Below are 16,331 nucleotides of genomic sequence, written 5' to 3'. Positions count from 1 at the left end.
GCTGGCTACTGGGAGACAAAGGGTACGGCCTCGCCACCTGGCTCATGACGCCCCTTCGCGTAACACGGACGGAAGCTGGCCATCAGTACAACATGGCCCACATTGCGACGCGCAGCATCTGAGAGAGGACCTTCTTGGTCCAGGCAGCGTTTCCGAAGGCCACTTGTCGGTCAGTTCACTGTGTGCTGCATGCTGCATGCTGCATACCTTGGCCATCATGAGATAGCAGGAGTTGGCCGTGGAACCAGAAAACCCACGAGGAGAGAGTGCCCGATAGTCATTTTGAAGAGCAGGATGAGGGTGATGACGACAATCAGGAAAGCATGCAAGTGCCTGATGCCACAGCACGAGGTCGGCGGAGGGCGGTCCATCATGCTCTAACGATTGCTCGAGCCCTGCGCCAGCAGCTCATCCGTGTACGCTTCAATTACTGATGCCTGAGGGCTCTGCGACAACTGTTGCACATGGACATGTTTTTTTTGGAGTTGTTCCTTTTGTTGTGTTGTGTTAATGGAACGTGATTCAGTTTTACTGTAAATATATTTTATTGAAAAGTTCACAATGTACTGCACGTTAGTATAATAAATATATTTGTATCAAACTTTACTTTAATATGACTCTTTAAGATCACTTAAACTTCAAGATCATTTTTTAGGTGCAAAATGAAATAACTTACAAAATGGGAGAACATTTACACTCTCTCAGATCACTTAAAAACCCTAAGATCACTTAAGTTGTAAAGTTACAAAACTTAAAGAATTTCAATTTGAAAAAAGTTACTATAGTTACATCAAGAATAACAACAGCAAAGAAAGGCTGCAACCATTTCTCATCCACATCTTAGTGAATGTTCATTTCTTCATGGGGGTATAATTTGATTGGCCGGAATGTGTGCCCTTATTGCAGCAGCTACCTCCCTGACGGCCTGTACCGTCGCTTGCACTCCCTCTAACATTCCCTTCCTCATTTCCTGTGTCATTACTGCTATTTTTCCCATCAGGACTGTTACCTCTTCACCCACCGCACTGACGCTGCCCACGAGTGATCGGGTAAGATCATTGCTCTCCACACCAATGCCACAAGCTGACCCACATCTGTTGCACGCTGCATCTCAGGAGAGCGTGTTTCGATTCTCCTTCTCCTCTGCTTGGGTCTACCTCGCGGCACCACTCCAGTGGGAGGCGCAGGCTTGGACGGTGGGGTCCTGGGTGTTGCTGCCTGCACTACTCCAGTGGGAGACGCAGGCTGGGACGGTGGGGCACTGCGTGTAAAATGCTGCGTTACACCACCACCACTGGGACCCGCAACCTCGGAATCTGTGAAACCATAGAATGTTGGACCAGAACCTATGCAAGTGTTTGAAACACTGATGTCTGTTAATGTGGACTGATACATATTAAGTTCAAACCTGAAGATGTTTCAGTCAAACCCTGCACCCACCCTTGGTCTGGATCGTCCGTATCTGGTTCTTCTGGATCTTCAGGATTGGCATCACCTTCTGCAAAATATAACTGAATAGTCAAATGGTTAGCAGCAGAGGAGGGGGCAGGATGGGTGGCATAAGTAGTTTCACACAGCAGGCCAGGCAACAGATTGATTTGAAGGGCCACGATGTATTTTCAGGACTTGCCCTCTTCCCCGTGTGTGGGCCCAGCTTGTGCACTATTGATTGCTTTTCTCCAGGTACAACTCCTCAAAGCAGCGACCCTCTGTTCCAAGGGTGTCAGTGGATGCAGATTTGGCACGCCTCCTCCTGTTCGCGTTCTTTCCCTTTTGTGGGTCAATTTCTGCTGCAAAGATTAAATTATAACTTTAGAGTGCGTCTTTCTGCGTGGACATATACAGATGGTCACATTTACAATTGAGATTCCATTGAAAAATGAAAATATTACTGACACTAACTACTTGACCAAGGTCGTGCCATTTCTTTTTACATTGGCTTCCAGATCTCCTGATCTGCACCACTGCGCAGTAGTTCTGCAACTAGGTTCCAGAGTTGTTTTTTTTCTTTGGTTGGCACTTTTGTGCAACCTCTGTTGCTGGTATCCAGCTCCTGCCATCTCTGCTCAATGACATTAACTAGTGTCTCCACTTCCTCATGCAAGAAATTCTTCGTTCTTGGTGAGCGTTGTTCCATTGCTGTATTGAATTGACACTCAGTAATTTTTCAAAACACACGGTCCTTATTTTGCATGCACCTATGCAGCACTTGTTCTGGAAGTTTAGCAACAATAACCAAATAAACAGCACTCACTGATTCCAGCAGCTGATATTTCTTCCACAGTACTGCTTATAGCACTCTTTCAAGCACAAAAAAAAATCACTCGAAGGCATTGTACAGCTCCACACACCCAAAAATCACTTTTCTGCATGTCCCTTTAAAGATGGCCGATTGCCAATGTTTGTGTGCCATTGCGCATGCGTGTACGCTCCAATGCGCAACGCTGCCGGCATGCAAACTGACGCTGGGCCCTAGCCCCGTCCCCCTGCCGGCAATGCTTGCTCAGAACGGCGTTTGCTCCGCCCCAGCAACTCCTACTGTGCCGTGCTGAGCTGGAAACGGGCCTACAGATATCAGAGAATCGTGAGGTAAATTTTAGGCGCTTTTTGAGTTTTAGAAAATAGGCGGCCCTCTATGAGGCGCGCCGTTCTACCACATATCCGAAATTTGGGCCCAAGTTTGCCCAGGAGTTGCTCCGGTGTTTTTTTTTTTGGAGCACGAGATTATTTTGGATTATCTTAAAAATTGCAATTCTGCCCATTTAATTTGCTCCAGTGGAAGTGAGTTAGTTAGGTTTTTTTAATTTTTTTTTTCCAAAATGGGGTGTTACCAGTCACTTATGCCTGTTTTGGCCATTTAAGCAAGTTTAGACAGCTAAAAGTTACTCCAAGCTAACTTAGGCCAGCGTTTGTGGCCGCACAGAAAAACCTTGCGGTGAGCTAAGAAATCAGCGCAGGTAAGTACATTTAAAGCACCAAGCACTAAACAAAGCAGGCATTGATAAAGGAGGAGGAGGGAGTGGGAGAGGCTGAACACAGCATTGGTAAAGTCGGGGTGGAGGCTGAATGCGGCATTGGTAAAGGAGGGGAGGGAAGCTGAACATGGCTTTGGTAAAGGGGTGGGGGGGAGGCTGAACGCAGCATTGGTAAAGGGGGGGGTGGGGAGGCTGAACGCGGCAGGGAAAGCCGATGAGGGAGCCCATTCGGCCAGGGCTAGGGGCGGCGTGCTTTGGGCCCCTCCCACACAGCCTGCAGAGATTCTGGGGGCGAGGAGCTATTGCACATGCGCACACACTCTAGCGCACATGTGCAGAGGTCCCGGCACTGTTTTCAATGCCGGAATCTGGCTCCGCTTCTCCACTGCTTGTGCTGCGCCACGCCAAGGCCTGCAATGTTCCAAGGAGCGGGGAGAATACCTAGCTAAGTTTTCGGCGTGGTTTTAACCAGTGGCGCAAACTTGGGGCCCAATAAAACAGAAAATATTGGCAGTAGGATAGTCAGTATCTGAAGAGAAAACTGGAATTGGGAGACATTGAGCTTACACCTCCAGGAGCTGGATCTGATCCAGACTACTGACAAGTCTCCACTGTCTTCTAGCTCGATAAGGCTTTTGTGCAAAATGTGTTTGGCTAATGTAAATCCAGTTCCTGGCTGCACAAACCTATAGCAATAACTGTAGGTGCAGAAATACTGTAATTCTCAAAGAACACTTTGCAGGGTTAAAATGCATAATTTGAAATACTGAATCTGTCTCTGAGCCCAGGTGTTGAGTCACTTATCTCCATTCTAGGCTGCCTGCCCTAGGTGCAAGTAAGTGCATTCATGTGTGCAGACAAAATGATTTCTCAATTTTCTGTAATCAAGTGCATGTCTTCTGCAGTTCTTTCATGTCATTCAATTCTTCATACCTGGTGAAATTGTGACACTGACACAAGGGCATTGATTCCAACTGCCATTGGGTGGCTTATCCTTATAACTGAAATTCATATAGTAGGTGTGACTCAGTAGCGTTAGTGGGTGCAACTGCAGCTGGTGAGTTAGAAATAGAGTTCTAGATAATTGGCTTTTGATACTCCTGATTAGATTAGTTTTTCTTTCCAGTGTTTTGAGACTTGTGTCTTGATTGGAACAAAATTAGCACCACTATTTATTGAAGAAGTTGTGAATATCTGAAAACATGAGATTAACAGTTAACATAAAATCCATAGTCCTACTAAGTGGCATCTCACTGCAAGTCTAGGGAAAAGCTACTGGTTTGGGATGTTCAGGGGGGAGGGGGCATGGCCATGTTTCTTTGACTGGAGTTGACTCTCACCACTGCTACCATTTATAGTGATAAAGGGAAGTCATGTGCTTATAATGCCAAACCATATCTTTGAGACCCCTTGATACCTCAGTTGGCTAAGGCGGTGAGCAACTGGGACACAAGACCAGGAAGGTCCCCAATTTGTGCTGAGTTAGCAGTTCTCAGCTGTGGTAAATGGGCCTCACTCAGCACCCCTGCGTGAGGGAGGGGAAGAAATCGGTCAAGGTTTCCACTCCTGTTCGTTGTCCAATCAAAGAAACCCCATAAATGTAATAAACTGATCAGTTGTGACAACTTAAATGTAGCATTACTCCTAAGCAATGTTGACATTTTTTTCTGCAAAGTTTGGGAGTGTGTCTGTGTGGTTTGCAGAACAAATCTTTACATCGAACATTTACATTTTAAGGGTGTAAATTTTTTGCTTATCGCGTATTAGTTAGATTCTTTAAAATATCTTCACTTCTACGAAATGTACTGCTGCCTTTTTTCTAGAAAAAAAATTCCCAGCCAAGTAAGTTGTCAGCAAGCAATTTGCATCCATAAATAAGTACAATACAATTTAAAAAATAAATCAATTTCTACTTTAAAAAAAAAAAGATTCAGTTGCCCTGTTCTCATGGGTAAATTTATCATATACGTACTTGGTCAAATGGATTTTTTTTTAAGTCTCGTGGTCCCTTGTCTGTGCTGGCACATTGGTGGGAGCACTTCAGTTATGCTCAGTGTCTCCGGACTCCTCCTCATAGGCAGTCCCTCGAAATCGAGGAAGACTTGCTTCCTCTCTAAGGGCCCAAGTTTCGGGCCGCGCCGGACTTGGACGCCCACAAAGTGCGCCTTAAAAAAAAACTTAGATTCTTCGGCTCCCTGCTGGTCCTCTGGAGTCGGGCACGGCGCAGCACGAGCTGTTGGGGGCGGAGCTAGGTCCCTGCGCTGAAAACAGGAAGTGGGCGCGCAGGTGCAGTAGCTCCAGGGCCCGAAGCACGCAGCCCCTAGCCCTGGCCGAATGGCCTCACTGGGGCTGCGTGCATAAGGCTGCCTCCCACGCCCAGCTCCCGTTTCCTCCTGACCCGACTCGACTCCCACTCCCCCCGCCCCCGGACTGGACCCGACCCGCGCTCCTCCCCCCCCCCCCCCCCTCCCCGAACTGACCAACCCGCACTCCCGACCCCACCCCCACCCCCATCCGGACCTGACCTCCCGACCCGAACCGAACCGACACGACACGTGCTCCTGACCACACCCCCACTCCTCTTCCCCTCCCCAACAGGACACGACCTCTCTGCGCCCTGACCTCCCTCCGCCCGCGCGGACCCGACCCGACCCAACGCCACCTACCTGTAAATCTGGTGCTGGGGACGAGCCCGGCCCGTTCAGCCTCCCTCCCCCTTCGATTCCTTCCCCCCCCCCCCTTCTCCTTTTCCCGCCCCCCCCTTCTCCTTTTCCCGCCCCCCCTTTCTCCTTTCTTCCTCCCCCCCCCCCCCCCCCCCCCTCGCTGTCAGAAACACAGACACTGACAGACAGAGAGTGAGAAACACACACAGACAGACAGAGAGATAGAGACACTGACAGAGAGACACTGGAGGGGGGGCATCTCAGCATGCTGTTGGAGGGCTCCCGGTGCTGCAGTCGGTAAGTAGAAAATGTTTTATTGATTTAAAAAAAAAAGAATTATTTGATTTATTGGTTGATTTATTGATGTTTTTATCATTTATTATTGATGATGGCTCTTTATTTGTAAAACTGAAGTGTTTAATGTTTGTAAACTTCCCTTTAAACCCCCCCCCCCCCTCCCCCATTCCCAACGCCTGATTTGTAACCTACGCCTGATTTTCTAAAGTGTAGACAAGGTTTTTTCGAGCGTACAAAAATCTTCACTTACTCCATTCTAAGTTAGTTTGGAGTAAGTTTTCACTGCCGAAACTTTGTAAACCGGCGTAAGTGGCCGGACACGCCCCCTTTTGAAAAAAAAATTCAGTTCCAAAGTGAAACTGTTCTAACTGACTAGAACTGGGGCAAACTAAATGCCGAGAATTTGAATTTCTAAGATACTCCGTTCTACACCAGTTGCTCCAAAAAATCAGGAGCAACTGAGGCCGAAACTTGGGCCCTAAAAGTGAGTTCTCAGGCGACTGAACAGTCCAATGCGGGAATTACAGTCTCTGTCACAGGTGGGGCAGACAGTGGTTGAAGGAAAGGGTGAGTGGGGAGCCTGGTTTGCCGCACGCTCCTTCTGCCTGCGCTTGTTTTCTGCATGCTCTCGGTGATTAAACTTGAGGTGCTCAGCGCCCTCCCGGATGCTCTTCCTCCACTTTGGCCGATCTTGGGCCAGGGATTCCCAGGTGCTGGTGGGGATGTTGCATTTTATCAATGTGGCTTTGAGGGACTAGGGAGAAGAAAAGTCAGGCAGTGCTCTTAATTGCTACCCACTGACACTTAGCTGGAAAGTGCCTACATGTGGATGAATGAAAGGATTGAGAATGATTGCAGTGCACCTCACTGATGAATCGTCTGCCTAGGTTCACAAAGACTGTTAGACCATCTTAGTTGTCCATGGAACTATAGCCCAGCATGAGTTGACAACTCAAAAGATTGGAGGGGGGAAATTGGAAGATAAAACGTGCAGATTATGAAAGCTTTATTTGCAGAAAGGTCAAGTGATTGGGGTCAAGTTTCGGGAAATAGAAGCAACTGGTTTAGAATGGATTATCTTAGAAATTGCAATTCTCGGCATTTAGTTTGCTCCAGTTCTAGTCAGTTAGAACAGTTTCAGTTTGGAACAGTTTTTTTTCCCCAAAAGGGGGCATGTCCGGCCACTTACACCTGTTTTGAAAGTTTAGGCAAGTGAAAATTTACTCCAAACTAACTTAGAGTGTAGTAAGTGCAGAAATTTGTACGCTAGTAGGGGGGGGGGGGGTAGTAATTAAATTCTACAAGCATTCAACAGGCTTACTTATACAAATAAAGAGCCATCCTGAATAAAAAAATTATAAGCAAAGACAAAATATTGAATATTCCTACCTGTGTGAAGCAGCAGCAGCCTTCGAGCTGCGGTGCTTCAGGCAGGCCTTCCTTCCATGTAGGAGACAGGGGCAGCGTCAGTGACTCGACGGCAGCCCAACAACAATGGCAGCAAGCAGCCTTCGAGCTGCGGTGCTTCAGGCAGGCCTTCCTTCCATGTAGGAGACAGGGGTGGCCGTCAGTGGCTCGACGGCAGCCGAAGACACAGCAAGCAGCCTTCGAGCTGCGAGGGAAGCTGAGGCCATTCGGCCACGGGATAGGGCCGAAAAGCACCACTCACTGATTTCAGGTGATTTCTTCAACAGTGCTGCTAAAAGCACTCCTTTAGACACCAAAAAATCACCAAAATTCAATCGCAAGTCTTTCCATGGGTTCAACAGACAAATGAACACTTTTTTCTTTAAGTCCCTTTTAAAAATGGCTGCGTGCCAATGTTTATGGGCTACTGCACGCGCGCTCCAATGTGCACGCGCAACGCTGCCGGCACGACGTTGTCTCATTTAAATTAGTCCCGCCTCCCCCCACCACTTATAGAATCGGCGCGACTCTCTGGCTCCGCCCCCCCCCCCCCCGGGCTGCTGTGTGCATGCCGAGCCGAGCTCCCAAGGACCTGCAGGTTGCCGGAGAATCTGGAGGTATTTTTCTGATTCACTTTTAGGTGCGAGAAACGGGCGTCCAGGCCGCCGCGGCCCGAAACTTCACCCCTAAATGTGGGGAAAGGGGGAGAGCAGCTTTTTCAGATTTCAGGAAGAGAAAAATTGCTGTGACTTTTGCTCAAGTATATTAAATAAATTTTAATTCATGTGTAGGTGAGGGAGGGATGGTCCTTGTAAAGTCCTGACCCTGCAGTACAGACTTTTACACGAGGCACATGCTGAAGTCAAGGTCACTCTGGACCTGCACCTTTATTTCACAGCTCTCGAGTGCCACACTTGCCTGAGACCTGCCTTTATATACCTGTGTGGAACAGGTATGCAGTGTCTCCTGCAAGTGCACCCCTGGTGGTAAAGTATGCTTGTGGTTACAGGTCATATCTAGTTACAGTCATGTATAGCATGGTAAGATACAGTTTAAAAACAGTAGTGTGCGATACATGACAGTCCTCTCCTGGTCTGGCAATTGGTTGCAAGTTAATTTCTTATTTATGAAATGATTAAATCCTGTTGCAATAAAACTCACTATCTTGGCAGTGCTGAATAAAGTTTATAAGCTCGTCTCTGAAAATAGATAAGTGGGAGCATTGCAAATCTGAAATTAGATTTCCTTTTTGCTGTTTTATAGATGGTGCATGGTTCGTTACTGCTTTACTTCCAAACGGGAGTTGAACTGACGCTTGTCCTATTGATTTAATGAGCTACAACCTCGTTTTAGTTCTGATGAAATAAATATGTTCTGCTCTGGGTCATGATGAACTCGTGCATTTCATTTTTCTTGACTAATTACATTATTAAAGTAACTGGCAGAAAGGATGTTATGTTGCATAATGCTGGATATCTGTATGCTATGTATGTGAAAGCACTGGTTTATGCCATTTTGTTTACTTTGCCATGTGTTTTGTAAAATAGAGCTTTCCTTGTCTGTTGTAGTTATTCAAAGCTTTAATTGTTGATCATCTGGTCTTGTGCTACAGTACAATATTCAGTTTGATGTAGTCTTCAACCTCCAGCTGTTGACTTTGTTGTAAGGGATCTCGCACTGATATGCATAATTAGTCTTTAGCTGGGAATTGGTTGAAAAATGTAAATTAAAACGAGCTGAAACTTGTAACCACGCTGATAATCCTGCTGAGTATCTTGGCAGCTGCTAAACTCAGGGCAACTCCCAGTGGTTGGTTATTTTAATGATTACAAAAAGTAGTTTGGCATTGACCTCGAGAGTGCTGGTTTTAATGGTGAAATGATTGATCTAATAGAAATCTGGTGATCTTGTATGATATATTTTTCAATCTGGTATGCTTGCATGATGTATTATTCAATCCAGTTAACTATAAAATTAAATCCATACTGTTGGAGCTGTGATTCCAAAAGTGAGAATGTCATCAGACCTCTGAAACTCATCTTCCTGACTGAACTAGCATTTAATTGTTTCTGTCACTTTGACCAATGTAATTTAGAGTTTTCTGCTTAAAGAAAGCGTGTGCATTTTATATAGATCCTTTTCATATCCACATGACATCCGAAAGTGCTTTACAACTTAATGGATGACTTTTGAAGTTCAGTCATTGCTATTGGGTAGGTAAATGCAGCAACCAGTTTGAACATGGCAAACTTCCACGAGCATCAGGTTTTGAGTATGCCGTGTAAGTACTTCATAGTATTCTCCAATGTCTACCAGTGCTATTTGTGAATTTAAAACCAGGATCATTTCTTAATTCTTCTCTCAAAAAAAGGAACTGGTTGTTCATATTGTATGGCTTTGAACCTTTATCCAGCTGTAAAATGATCTTTCCTGTAGACAGCTGAATTGGTAATTAGACTTCTACGTAAATCAAGCTAAAATAATGAGGTTTAATTTCTCCATTCAATTTTTTAAGTGTGTCAGGGGCGAAGATGGCAAATGCAGATTAGGTTTTACTAATGTTGGGTGCATTATTTGGTTTTTCAGCTGTGGCAACCACTAATTTCTCTGACACTTAGATTTTTGAATACATCTTACTGATGAATCTTCTGCAAATCAAGAGTTTATTGGTAAAGTTCATTTAATAAAATTATCCAATTTAAAATATTTGAAGTTGGATTCATTAGCTGGCCTAGTCAACACAGTCATCATCATAGCCAGTTCCTCGAAATCGAGAAAGACTTACTTCCATTCTAAAAGTGAGCTCTCGGATGACTACAGTCCAATGTGGGAATTACGGTCTCTGTCACGGGGGGCAGGCAGTAGTTGAGGGAAAGGGTGGGTGGGACTGATTTGCCGCATGCTCCTTCTGCTGTCTGCACTTGATTTCCACATGCTCTAGGTGACAAAACTTGAGGTGCTCAAAGCCCTCCCGATGCTCTTTCTCCACTTTGATAGTCTTGGGCATGGGATTCCTTGGTGTCAATGGGGATGTTGCACTTTATCAAGGAAGCTTTGAGGATATCCTTGAAACATTTCCTCTGCTCACCTGGGGCTCGCTTGCCGTGTAGGAGTTCAGAGTAGAGCACTTGCTTAGGGAGCAGTGTGTCAGGCATGCGGACGATGTGGCCTGCCCACCGGAGCTGGTCAACGTGGACCATTTTCCAGACCTTGGGAGCCTACTATCAGCAAGGACAGACATTGATGACCAGGTCCAACACCGCCTCCAGTGTGCCAGTGCAGCCTTCTGTCACCTGAGGAAGAGAGTGTTTGAAGACCAGGACCTCAAATCTGGCATCAAGCTTACGGGGCAGTAGTGATACCTGCCCTCATGGCTGAGATGTGGACCATATACAGCAGAAGCCTCGCAGCACTGGAGAAATACCACCAACGCTGCTTCCGCAAGATCCTGCAGATCCACTGGGAGGATAGACACACCAATGTCAGTGTTCTCGCTCAGGCCAACATCCCCAGCATCGAAGCACTGACCACACTCGATCAACATAGTGATGCAATATTGACAGTTTATTCGCCAAATAAAAATTAGTTTGTTCCACAAAACCTAATGTACGTGACACGTCTAGTGCCCAGAAAAGTACTGCATCACTTCTCGTAGTTTTGTAGTAAGCTACTATCTTGTCACTGTAGAAAACTTGAATGTAATTAATGCGAGATCCAACCTTTCAGTCTTATTACTGCTGACTGTTTTGTGCCCAAAAACACATTGAATAATGCAATGATTGAATTTGCATTAAGTAGAAAATAGAACCGAGCTTTTAATTGGATTTTCAATTCCACAAGTAATGCTAAATTATGTTTGCATTCGTTTTTACTGGAATTCAGCTTTTGTGGCCTTCACGCCAATAACATTGGCAGAGTTGAAAATCTCCATGAGAGTGCAGGTTTTGTTATATTGATAGGATTACAGAAGCACTGACCACTTTGCATTGTGCAAATTGGGTCTTAAGCCTGTGGTTGGCTACAAGCAACAGCCTAAAGACCCAATTACCTTTTTATAATTTGTCAAGTTGATCTTATGATGTGAACAAAAACTTAATTCCCTGTAGCTACAGTGCACACGAATCACTGATGTGTTGATAGTGTGAAAGGAAGCTGGTGTGGAGCACCAACACCAGCATTGACCTTGTTGGGCCGAATGGCCGGTTTCTGTGCAGTAAAATTCTATGTACAACAGCTGAAGCATTTGAGCTAAGTTCTTTGGCATCTCATGCAAATTTTAAGACTGAAAAAAAATTATGCTGTTGCCAAACAATCTACACACTTTCCTAACTGTCCTTACAGTTTTACATTAATAATTTGAAAGTACGGAAGGTCTCTGGTACCCCTTTGTTTTAAAAAAAAAAGCTGTCTGAGCTTGAAATGGAGCGTTTACCTCAGTATCTTTTTTAGCAAAGGTTCTGTTCTTTTTTGCTTTACGTGTAACTTAAAATATGGAACAAAAAAGTCACTTTGGCTCCAAAACCTGCTGTTTCCAACAAACCATGTACAATTGGGACAGGTATGGATTCTCCCAAATTTATTTCTCTATTAATGGACATGAATAGCTATGGTTGACTTCAGATAAAATGAATACGGGATGAAATCAAATGAAAATCCAGGATATTGATCTAACGTGACCAATTCCTTTAATGAATCTTAATCATAGCAAATGTTTTAATGATCCCAAAAAGAGTGGAGTTTCGTTCCATAAAATATGAATTGATTATCACTGTCTGAACTTATAACCTGCTTGCTACCTATTGCTTTAGCATATATTCATCTACCTCTACAGTTGATCAAAAAATACAGACTTCTTTGAAAGGAGTCTATTTTGTATATATTTGCTGCAATATAAACTTACTGCTAAATGTGGTTTTGGGTTGCTCGACACTTGTTGCAAAAAAATGCAACTTTCCTGATTGCAACAGTGTGTACATCTTCCTGTCATCCTCCCAACAATCTCATGGATTTGTCATTCAAGCTGCAAGAGGCCATTTCTGCAATCGTATTATTCCAGCATGAGCAGAGACCCGCCAAAGATTTACAGTCAAATTAGTATCTTTATTGCAACAGTACTTGTTTGGACTGTTATAATTTTGCGCTCTCGCTCTCGCGCACTCTCCCTTTTCCCCCCTGCCGCCCTCTCTCGCTCCTCCTCTCTCTATCTATCTACCCCCCCCCCCACGCTCTCTCTCTCTCTCTGCTCTTTCTCTCATCCTTATCCAGGCTAAGTGATCATTACTGCTGAACAACCTCTCTGGCCGTGAGAAATTAATTACACATGTATGGAGTCTGATCTCACAGATCTGCATTGGATCAGACGCCCAAAAGCAAGAAATATCCGCTGACCAGCCCAGGAAAAATCTCTGGGTAACTGTAAGCGAGGTGAACGGCAAAAGCCACTCATTCGTCGCTTGCAGCAAAATCCAAGCTGTTAAAATGAGAGTTCAGGAGTAAAATGTGAGATTTCCAAAACTAGGATGTTTTGCTGTAAATAATGAGTCTTGACATCGGGTTTAAAAATAAAAACTATTTGAAACAATTAAGGCCATGATTATTTTATGTACTTCTGCACATTTGTTTTGTTTTCAAGTTATCTGAGGGAACTGAGAATTAACAAGTTTGACAGCGTGTGAGAGGAGTTAATAGCTGTAGCAATACTGCAAAAGGATTTAACCTTGCCATTTCTAATGCATGTTACTTCACTTCCCTTGTGTCATCAGGGTCAGTAAATCCCTCCTGACCAGTTTCCTCATTTTACGTTATCTGGACTCACTGGGTCAACAAAAAATTTCAACAACAAAAAAACAACCAAATGAATCCCTGATGGCCCTGTGTGTTAAGATAGTGAGTCCGTGAGCCATACAAAGTAGGAAGATCCCAGATATGAACCTGATTTTTGCTGGGTTAACTGATCTTGGCTGAAGCGGCAATCAGGATGCTATGGTTACCCTCAGCACCCTTGAATTAAGGAATGGAAATTCAAGCAGAGTTCCTTTGCCTGATTGCTTATATAATTGCAATTGTTTTGCTTTTTTTTTTCTTAGCAATTCCTTGAAGCATGAGCATGTGGATATTGTGTCAGGGTCAGGTTGGATTCAGTTGTGCTGCATGCCACTGTTGAATCCCTGCTGAGATTTGCTGTTTCGGCTGTTTACATGGAAAATAGCTACTGGGGCGAGGTACTGGAGGGTGCCTAATGCCAGTTGAATGGTACCCACTGAGGAATCTGTGCCTTGGAGAGAGGCAGGAAAATAACAAGGGGGAGAAATGCTGAAATAAGTGGATGTTCATCTTTATTGTAATACTTTCAAATTATCTAACTTTTTGATAAGTGAGCTCCTGTTTCAACTTTTACCTGAAGCCCTGTTCATGCATGCTGGTTAGCTCAGTGTAGTCTTCCAGTCATTTTGCACATGTTGACTGGTTTATGGGCTAGTTCCTTTTCAATTTTTGTCAACTAAAATACAAGGTGCTGCAAAACGCAAGGACATAACGGTCAGTGGTAATGGATGTTTTTTAAAACTAATGGAATACTCTGTTTTATGGCAAGAGATATAGAAGATAAAAGTTGATGTGCAATAATAAATCTCTCAAATTTTAGTAACACCACGATTGAAATACCGTCCGCACTATAAGAAGGACGTTGAGGCAATTGAGATGGTACAGCACAGATTCACTAGGATGCTGCCTGGCATGAGGAAATGCAAATATGAAGAATTACTTGAATTACAGGATGATTTGATAGAAGTGTTCAAAGTTAGGAAGATTTGGGACAGAGTAAAGAGAAATCGACTGTTTCCAGTGTTTGAGTGGTCGCGAACAAATGTAATAACTTTAGGACAGAGAGCTGGAGAAACTTTTTTTTAAAAACAAAATCTGCTGTTGCTTATTGAAGCAGAGACCATTGTCAACATTTTAAGTATAGGTAGTGGAAGGAAAAGGGATATAGGAACAGGGCAGGCACATGGGATTAGGATGACTGCTTGTATGGATGATAAATACCAATATGGATTGGTTGGACTTAATTGTTTCCATGTTGTAATTTCTATGTGATTTTATCAAATGGTCTGGTAAACAGATAACTTTCTAAGCTCCATGTACTTAATGACAATCAAATTACTACAAACTATAGTTCAATGTCTGAATTAACTTTTTTTTTCCCATTGCAGCACTTTCTTGTACCTTAAATTCCTTGTTGTGTGGGCACTGGTGTTGCTGGCAGATTTTGTCCTCGAATTCCGCTTTGAATATCTTTGGCCTTTCTGGCTCTTCATCAGGAGTGTTTATGATTCCTTCAGATACCAGGGTCTGGTAAGTTGGTTAGAGACTTCTGATGGTTTCTAAAATATACCAGTTCTGTCTGTCTGTTATATGTGTAACACCCACCACTGAAATAATCTTTGGAAATGCTACTTGATTTAGAAGCTCTGATCAAAGCCCTTTATTTTATTTTGTTTTTAAATAGTACAATTTTAACAGGGGTGCAGAATCAGAGAGACCTGGAAGTGTATGTACACAAGTCCTTTGAAGGTGGCAGGACAAGTTGAGAAGGCTGTGAAAAAGGCACACATACGGGAATCTTGGCTTTATAAATATAGGCATAGAGCACAAAAGCAAAGAAGTTATGCTAAACCTTTATAAAACACTGGTTAGGCCCCAGCTGGAGTATTGTGGCCAATTTTGGGCATCACACTTTAGGAAGGATTCAAGCTTTTAGAGATGGTGCAGAGGAGATTTACTAGAATGGTAGCAGGGACAAAGACTTCAAATTATGTGGAGAAACTAGAGAAACTGGGGTTGTTCTCCTTCGAGCAGAGAAGGTTATGGGGAGATTTCATAGAGGTATTCAAAATCTTGAAGGGTTTTGATGAGTAGATAAGGAGAAACTGGCAGAAGGATCAGTAACCAGAGGACATGGAGGCAAAAGAACCAAGGGCGACATGAGGGGGGGGGAAAAATGTACGCAACGAGTTATGATCTGGAAGGCACTGCCTGAGAGGGGGGTGGAAGCAAATTCAATCATAACTTTCAAAAGGGAATTGGATAAATACTTGAAAAGGAAAGATTTGCAGTTCTATGGGGAAAGAGCAGGGGAGTGGGTGTAATTGGATAGCTCTTTTAAAGAGTCAGCACAGGCATAATGGCCAAATGGCGGCCTCCTGTGCTGTATCATAGTATGATTCTTAAATCAGAATGCATTTTTTCTTAAATAAAATGGGGCAAGTTTGTTCTCAGATAAATGATGATTTTTGAAGAATCCCAACTTAGTAGAAATCTTCATAGTTTCGTATTTTCATTTTTAGATTTTATAGTCAAATCTAATGTAACTATAAAATATGTATACCAGCAAAACAGACTCAATATTCCTCCACTTGCATTCTACGTTAATGGACTATTGGAGCCAAATATAACTTGTTAAATTTTCAGATGGCACAAAAATACAGGCAACAGTAGATCATCATAGAATTACAGAAAGTGGTCATTTGGCCAATGGCGCTCGTCATGGTGCTAGCTTGTCTAATCTAGTCCCATTTCCCTGTTTTTCCACATTATCCTTTATTATTTTCAAATACCTATCCAGTTACATTTTATCTATCTCTGTCTCAATGACCATTTGTTGCAAGAGCATTCTACATCCTAAAAATGTATGGAAAAAGAGATCTCTTCATTCTTCTATTGATAAATGCTGTGTCTGTGTCCCCTTGTTACTGATTTGGAAGCTTTCTTTCAATAATGACCTTTCAAAACTTTACATAATTTTGAAAAGCTTCCTTCGTTCGCCCCTTAACTTTCTCTGTTCCAATGGGAAAAGCCCTACATTTTTGAGCCTTTCTTGATAACTATAATCTGTCATTCCTGATATTATTCTTGCAAATCTTTGCTGTACCTTTCCGTGGCATTTGTGTCCTTAAAATGTGGTGCCAAGAAATACTTGTTACTCCAATTG

General features: G+C 43.7%; 1 protein-coding gene across 1 annotated transcript in view; it reads left to right on the top strand.

The window, feature by feature from the left end:
- Positions 1-16,331, top strand: part of maco1b (macoilin 1b) — a 91,137-nt gene that overhangs the window by 30,052 nt on the left and 44,754 nt on the right. Inside the window, 1 exon segment of the mRNA XM_070899081.1 lies at positions 14,554-14,695. Within this exon segment, the coding sequence (XP_070755182.1) occupies positions 14,554-14,695 (142 nt within the window).

The sequence above is a fragment of the Pristiophorus japonicus genome, chromosome 14 (assembly GCF_044704955.1).
Source record: "Pristiophorus japonicus isolate sPriJap1 chromosome 14, sPriJap1.hap1, whole genome shotgun sequence".
Lineage (NCBI taxonomy): Eukaryota > Metazoa > Chordata > Chondrichthyes > Pristiophoridae > Pristiophorus > Pristiophorus japonicus.
The sequence above is the reverse complement of the archived record's forward strand: the minus strand, read 5'-3'. Positions and strand labels throughout refer to the sequence as shown.